Below are 7,557 nucleotides of genomic sequence, written 5' to 3' on the forward strand. Positions count from 1 at the left end.
GCTGTATCCTGCACAGCCCCCCTGTGCCCCAGCCACCACAGTGGCTACAGGGACAGGAGGCTCAGGCCAGTGTCACCTGCTCAGTGCCATGAGCAAAGGACGCTGGTACAGAGAAGGGCAAGGTCCGTGGGGCTGCGTGCCAAGCCCTGGAGGGCAGGTTAGACTCTTGCACAAGGAGCAACAGTTGGCTTCCAAAGCCCTGGATGGCCACCAGAGACAAGGCCTGCAGCCCCACTGCCTTCTCCAGCCACAGGGTAAAAGCAGAGATGCAGCAGGTGCAGGAACAGGAGAAAAAAAGACAAGAGCTGGAAGGGGAGGCAGTTTGACCATGCATTGACAGCCCAAATTTTCAGGGTTGGGTCAGAGTCACTCCTTCCTAGCCTCACCTGGTGCTAGCAGTGAAAGAAAGCATTCCCTGTGCCAGCCAGGGCAGGAGTTAGCACAAATACTCTTATCAGTATCCATGAGCCAGTACAGAACAGGCTTTTACTGGCCCAGGCTTTAGCAAACAAAGAGCCAAGGCCCTTGATACAATGTCAGCTGAAAGGCTGCAGGGCAACCACAGGCATGTGCACATCATATCCCTGGAGCAGGACAGCACTGGGAATGGACACTGAGCCCTTCCCACAGCACTGACTGCATGCTCTGTGCCCAGAGACCACGGCAGAACAAGCAGCACCATCAGAGTTCTCAGCTCCAGGTGAGACCCTCAACACAAGGAGACAAATCAGTGGCAATGAAATGGCCACTCTGACCACATGGGCACCATGGCTCCAGCTCCAAACCTGACAATTCCTCCAGACAAAAGCGTCCAAGCACGTCTAGCCAAACCCTGCCTCTGCTCAGCTCATCCTAAGAAGTCATCCTTGCCATCATCCTTCCCAGGCCAGGAAGAGGCACCATGGTGTCTTCTCTGCCTCCCTGTCAGGGCACCACAGGACACAAGGAGGCTGGACACAGCAGGCTCCTCTGTGCACAGCCAAGCTCAGTGCTTTCTCACCTCCAATATCCTCCTGTCACAGCTCACTCAGGACTGTGTTTTCATGGACAAGTTCTTCCCTCAAAGCAGGTCCAATCCTTGGGAGAACCATCTTGCAAGCAACAAAACAAAGTTTCTAAAACAGGACAGACACCCCCAGAGCAGAAGCACTGGGTGAGAGCTATCAGCCCAAGCCCTGTGCCCTGCATCAGCCCCCAGCACATGAGCCCAAGCACACATGCACAGCTGCTGGCCACTCTTTTGTCCCTCCTCCCCACGGATTCCTCCACGGTCACACGAGCTACTGCAGAATTACCAGGGAGCCAGGCTGTCTGCCCCAGACAAATGCCCACATGCCATTATTTGAAAACCCCAGAGTCATTCAGCATCAGCAGCCAGGTTCCACCCCCCCAGCAAGTTCTGATGCACTTTTGTTTGTTCCTTGTCTTTAACTGTTCCCATGGAGTACTGGGCTCTGGCTGGCAGCCACCAGGCAGGGTGCTTTCTGGTGGCTGGCTCAGCCCAGGAGCATCACGGAGCAACTGTTTCATCAGACAGGAGCCCTCAGCACGCAGCACCTGAGCTTTCAATAAGAACTCTCAGGGGATGGAAGAACTACAGGGAAGCTCAGAAACACATGAGAACACTAGAAACGAGAGAAGAAGTATGGATGAGAACAGACCGAGCCTTTGAGAAGCGACCATCTGCTTTCAACCACAGAGCTGCAAGTCCAGAAGGAGCCTTGGCTGCACTTCCAAGGAACATGCCAAGGAATGCCTCACCTTGGGGTCGTGAACACTGGTTTCTGTTCCATAATCAGCTCTGTTATCCTGCTGATAGCCTCTGCTGAACAGGGTATCAGAAGATACCAAGCTTTGCTCACCCAATGCCTTTCAATCAGGATTATGCAAATCCTGATGCAAATTTCAGGTGCTTTTCCCCACACAGGGTGCTCTGTAGATCTGGGAGACCATGTGAACCCCAGTGCTCACCTACAGAGGATGAGCTGCACATGCCTGAAGCACATTTAGGGAGCATCCCAAGCTGGGAGCCATGAGAGCATGCTGGGCACACCTTACCGTGTGAGGGTTGTCATAGTAGACCCCGATGGAGCAGAGCTTCGAGGAGATGCTGCAGCCGTCCGTGAAGAGCTGCCCGGACTCTCCATAGGGGCCCACCCTGAACTTGTAGGCCAGAGTCATGCTGCCCACAGGGGGGGAGCCAGCACTCACAACCACCTCGGTGAAGAGCCCCGAGTAGACGACAAAGCCGAAGACAGTGAGCAGCAGCAGCACAACCAGCGCCGCGATCAGCCCCAGCAGCACCCAGTCGGTCATGATGGACACCTGGTGCACCATGGCTCCTCTGGCACTGCAGCAAGAGCAAAGGAAAAAAGAAGGGCAGTCAAGCTACCACTTGGGCAAAGAATTGCTTTCTAAAATTATTTATTTGCAGCAAAATGCACTCTCTTGCAGTTGTTCTTATGCGTGAAGCTTAAAAGAGTGGAAGTCCTCCAGAAGCCTGCTGTATATTAGTGCTACATTGCATCAGCCTGCTCCAATTGGTCACCAGGTACAAATTATATTGCTTCAGTGCCACTTGGGAATGAGGTGGTTTGGAAGGGAGGACAGAGAGGCATCATCTCCAGCTCCTCAAAACTGTTCAAATCCAGTTTTGTATCCAGGAGAAACTAAAAAACCACCCTGGAAGCCTGCATCATACAACAGATAACACATACACAGCACTGGGCTAAGGATCAGGGAACCATAATAAAATAATTTATCATTTATGGGTACCAGGCCCACTCCAAGCAGGGCAGCCCCTTTGTCAATACATCCAGAAGCCCAGACCTTCCTGCCATGATCCAAATGTCCAGATTCAAGCACCCAGAGAGGCTCAGAGGAAGCTGAAAGCCCAGCTAGAAAAAGCATTTCCAACACACTCAGGTACAATGAATTACTGGTATTTCTTTTAGAGGGCTTTTTTTAAACTAGAAGAGTTTTTATAACTTCAACAAAGGCTTCCTGTTTTGTTTGGCATATTTTCTCTTGTGCTGACTGCGGGACACAGCAGCCTGGTGAATGCCTCCTGCTTGTTTTCACCCACCAAGTGCAACCACTCTGGGGAGTTGCAACCCTAACCGTTCCAGAAGAGTTGTTTGTGTTTTACACTCCCTTGAGACACAGCTCTGGTCACACAGGGAACGGCTGCGATGCTCCCCTGGGACTTTCACAGAAGGCAGGTTTGGGAGTGAGTGCTGAAGTAAACAATCCACCTTTACCTCTGTGTGTTATAAACACACTTCGTCCACAAAGTGTCGTTCACCGAGGCTGCTGCTTGTTCACTCAGCTTTACAAGAGAAAAGCCACATCCTGGTAGGAAGCGCAGGCAGCTCTGCTTTGGCCCGGCAAGCAGATACACGGCAAAACCAAACCCTGCTGAGCCCAAACTGGGGCCGCGCTCCTGGGCCAGGCACCATCTCGCACCATGACCCCACTCACCTGAAAAACCAGCTCAGCCCAGAAACGCTTCAAGACATCTGATCCACTGGGGTGCAGGATCTGTAGCGCTGCAGCAGGAAAAAATAAGGATCATTGCTTCCTCTCAAACTCACGGGACCAAAGGCAACACAGCAGCGGCAGAGCGGCCAAAAGGCGCCCGGTCACCTCCGACCTGCTCCCCACAGGAGGGGTGTCCCGAGGAGAACCTGCTCCTGCAGAAGCACGCAGGCCAAGGTTTCTTCCCAAAACTCTGTGGCTGAATGCACGGGCACCAAGAAACGTGGAAACGGGGAACGAACGGTGAAAGAGGACGATGTCCTGCCTCTGTTGGGTGCCCCAGCCCGGCTGCCCCCGGGGACACCGGAGCCTCGGCCGGAGCCGCTCCCGGGTGTCCTGGCAGCAGAGAGCTCCCGGAGGGACACAGCCGCTCCCGCAGCGCCTCCGCTGCTCCCGGTAACCAACACAGAGCCGGCACTCCAATCACGGCCCGGTGATTCCCCCGAGCTGCCAGCCCCACGCCCAGCCCCGGGGCCCTGATGGCAGCCGCCCCAGAGGAGAGCAGGGTATTTTTGGCCGTTCTTCCCGGTTCCCGTGGCTCGTTCCCCGCCGGCACTGGCAGGCACTGCCGGTTCCCCCCAGCCCTCCTCACGGGCCGGGGATGTCACCTCCCCTTTCGGCCCTGGATGCCGACCCTCCCGGTGCCCGTGCCCGGCCGAGGCTGGGGGTCTGCCCCGAGCGGCCCCGCAGTCCGGCCTGCCTGCCGGGAGCCGCAGCCCTGGGCCCCGCCTGCCCGCAGGCAGCGTCCCTCGCACCGGCACCGGTGCAGCCCCCGCCACGGGCGCGCCCACCGCCGGAGCGCTGCGGGACCCGGCCGGCGCCCTCCGGCTCCAAGCAGGCCGCAGCCTGGGGGGACCGGACCGGATCGGCGCGGCGCTGCCCGCCGGGCCCCGCGGATCCCCGCAGAGCCGCCCCCGCCGCGGTGCCGGGCGGGGTCCCCGGGCACCCCCCGCGCTCTCACCGGGGCTCCCGGCGCGGCCGGCCCGGAGCGATCCCGGCGCCGCCCCGCCCCGCCGCCAGGGGGCGGCTGCGCGCCGGGCCTGGGGGCGGGGCCGGCGGGATGGGCGGGGCGTACGGCCGCGGTACCAGCGGGAGGGGCGGGGCTTCCTGAGAGGGCGGGGCATCCCGAGGGTTTGCCCGCCCCGCGGGGAGTGCGCCCTCTGGCGGACGGGCGGCGGCACGGCCCGGCCTCAGCGTGACCACGGGTTCGAGCCCCCCGAGGCTCCTCACAGTTCCCGGCTGCTCACCGAGCCCTCCAGTGTCTCCCCGGCTGCCCAGCCCTGCAGCCCGGGAGCCGAGCAGGAGGGCTGTGGATGGAGGGCTCTCCTCTCCCCTCCCCTCTCAGCCGTGCGCCCTGCAGGGCACCGCTGATCGCCAACGAACGCCGTGTCCTGCAGCCTGCCGGGGCTGCGGCATCCCGCGGCTCGTCCCTGCCGGCTGAGCCGTGCCTCAGGCTCCCCAGGCCTAGTGAGGAGCCCCCGGTGAACGGGCCCTTCCTTCCTTCCCTCGGGCACTGGACAAGCAGGGGCCCTGAGCCTGCAGCCGAGTCAGGGCCCTGAGCACACGGCCTGGCCTGGCCTGCCCTGGCCGGCAGCAGGCAGAGTTGCTCTGCAGCACCCAAACCCTTCCCAACAAACCCTGAGAGGGTTTTCAGCAGCTGCTCGCAGGTTCCATCGCTGGGGCTGTTGCAACCTGGCAGAAATATCTTGGCTTCTGCCTGTGCTGGGGTTTTCCCACTGCCCAGCTGGAAGGAAAATCAGCCAGACATCTCAGACAGCAGTGCCCACCAAGGGGAGCACCAGCAGGGCACAGAAGCAAACTTAACACCTCTGAACTGTCTTCAGCCCCTTCAAGCCTCCAAGTTTGCTCTATGTTGGTCCATGAGCAACCTCCAGATGCAGCAACAAGGAGCAGTGGAGTTTGCTGTGGCCTCTCCTGTTGTGGTTTCACATCCATTTCCCTGCATCCCAACCCCCTTCACTGGGGTTGGGGTTTTTTTGTTTTGTTTGCAGAGGGAGCTCAGCCACTGCTTTTCACCAATGTGCTCATTTAGGAACAGCAGTGTCAAATACTGCAGTACTTCAATACTTGCCTTTCTCCAGCAGCTTCCTTGTGAGGATCTCGAGGCTTTCCATAACCTGAAATTAGTTCAACCTCAGAGGCCCTCCTTGTATTTGGCATTATAACTCTTTTGCAGCTGGAAGAAAATATTCCAGCTTGGTTACGTGTCTTGCCTGGAGCCATGCAGTGAATCACTGGCAAGAAGAGGAACAGAACCCAAAAGCCCTGCAGCTGCCAGCTCTGGCCATCAGACACCTCTCCTTCCTCTAGCCTTAAAGTTCTTTAAATCTACACAAATTTAGTACATAACATGTATGTTTCTCCATTACAACAGCTAACACTAAAATTTGGGTCTCATTTAACAGCTCCGTGCCTTCACTCTGAACCAGTACATTGGGGAGAGGTGAGGCAGGTAAAATGTGCTCTCCAGCACATGGCAGGAGAGGTCTCAGCAGATTTGTTTGAGCCCTAACATCTCTAACAGAGGATGCAGATCAGCCCATTCTCATTTGAATGCTACGTGGCAGTCAGAAGTGGAGGTGGGTTGTGAGCAGAAGCAGATGTGGGCAGATGTGGGCGAGCAAATGTGGCTCCAGCCAACATTTCTCCATCTCCTGTAGCCTCTCTATGGAGGGACTCCAGCTTCATCCCAGCATTAGCAGGCAGAAATGATGTTTAATAGGCCAGTGACCTCATCTGACTCCTGCAATACTCCACAGTTGCCTCAGCAGGGTACCTGTGCTGGGATATTCAGCTCAGCCTTGGCCCAGTCCTTGGCTTTCCAGTTCTGCTCACACCTGCTGGACCCTCTATCCTCTGCTCCAGGACTAGATACTTCACTGTCCTTCCTCTCTCAATTGCCTTCACCTGCTGGACAAGGTGAGCAGAGCTTTGCAAAGGTCACTTCAGGTTTGCAGTAAGCAAATAGATGTGATAAGGATACTGATCACCCTGGGAACATGGCAAAACACAAAGGGCTCTGACTAACTCTGCATGGAAATACCCTCCCTAGAGGGGCAGGCAAGAGGCCAGAACAGATCACACAGCCCTGAGCAATTTCCATCAGCACAGACACAGATGGGCTCCACTCCCAAGTCCTTCCTGGAGGCCCACAACAGCAACTCTGCATTACTGTTGATGAACCAAGACTGGCACTTTGTTCCTTGCAAACAAAGGAGACCATCAGTTGTGGGAAAAACTGGAAGGAAGGCAGCACAGGCACATGGAAATGCTCCCTGGTAGGTCCCCTTCAGAGGAGAGACACTGCAGAGGGAGGGACTGTGCTGGCAGAGGGCAGGACTGGGCTGTGTGGACAGAGTGAGGACACAAAGGGCTGTTTGGGGGCTGCCAGGACCAGGGTGTGGCTCACTCAAGTCAGTATGGTTTTGGCCACTGGCCTCCCTAAACACAGGGTTAGTGGTGCTGGGAGCAGGAAGCTCCCTGGGAATCCCTCACAAAGGCTGCACAAGACAGGACAGGTTTGCTCCTCTGCATAACGGATTTTATCCCTCTAAGCACCCAGTACTCACACTTTTAATAAACTTTTAATATTTGCCACTGTGGAGCTTCTTGTACAATCCATCCATTTTCTAAAAGATCATTCCTTTGTTGAAATGCAGCTGCTGTTGATGGGAAAACCTCAAGGTGAGACCAGGAAGGGCTCACACACAACCTGGCATCCCATAAGGGCCAGGCCTGTGAAAGGCAAACAGCATGAAGAGCTCAGCAGCACTTCAGCCCCTGACCTTTTGGTGCCTCTGCTAACACAAAAGAGGAGATGCACTGAAGGATTAAGTGTTGGTCCATTGGCTTGCCCTCAGATTTACATTCATTTCCCACTGCAGGACAGAAATGTTTCTTTCTCATGAGAGGAATAAAAATTTCAGCGTTACAGAGTAAGAAAAGGCACACATATCTTTTCAGACAAACTTAAAAGTTAAGAAATATGCAAATTATTCT

The 7,557-nt window shown here is 56.1% G+C and overlaps 1 protein-coding gene across 2 annotated transcripts in view; it reads right to left on the reverse strand.

The window, feature by feature from the left end:
* Positions 1-4,584, reverse strand: part of TEX264 (testis expressed 264, ER-phagy receptor) — a 39,252-nt gene extending 34,668 nt beyond the window's left edge. Inside the window, exons 1-3 of one of the 2 annotated variants that reach the window (XM_058813035.1) lie at positions 4,499-4,584; positions 3,481-3,548; positions 2,059-2,350 (exon numbers count right to left, since the gene is read on the reverse strand). In XM_058813035.1, coding sequence (XP_058669018.1) covers positions 2,059-2,337 — 279 coding nt within the window. In that variant the 5' untranslated portion in view covers positions 2,338-2,350; positions 3,481-3,548; positions 4,499-4,584. Of the gene's footprint in view, positions 1-2,058; positions 2,351-3,480; positions 3,549-3,652; positions 3,788-4,498 lie in introns of those variants that run through there. The other variant, XM_058813036.1, reaches the window with a different exon arrangement.
* Positions 4,585-7,557: the final 2,973 nt, after the last annotated feature.

The sequence above is a fragment of the Ammospiza caudacuta genome, chromosome 12 (assembly GCF_027887145.1).
Source record: "Ammospiza caudacuta isolate bAmmCau1 chromosome 12, bAmmCau1.pri, whole genome shotgun sequence".
Taxonomy (NCBI): Eukaryota; Metazoa; Chordata; class Aves; order Passeriformes; family Passerellidae; genus Ammospiza; species Ammospiza caudacuta.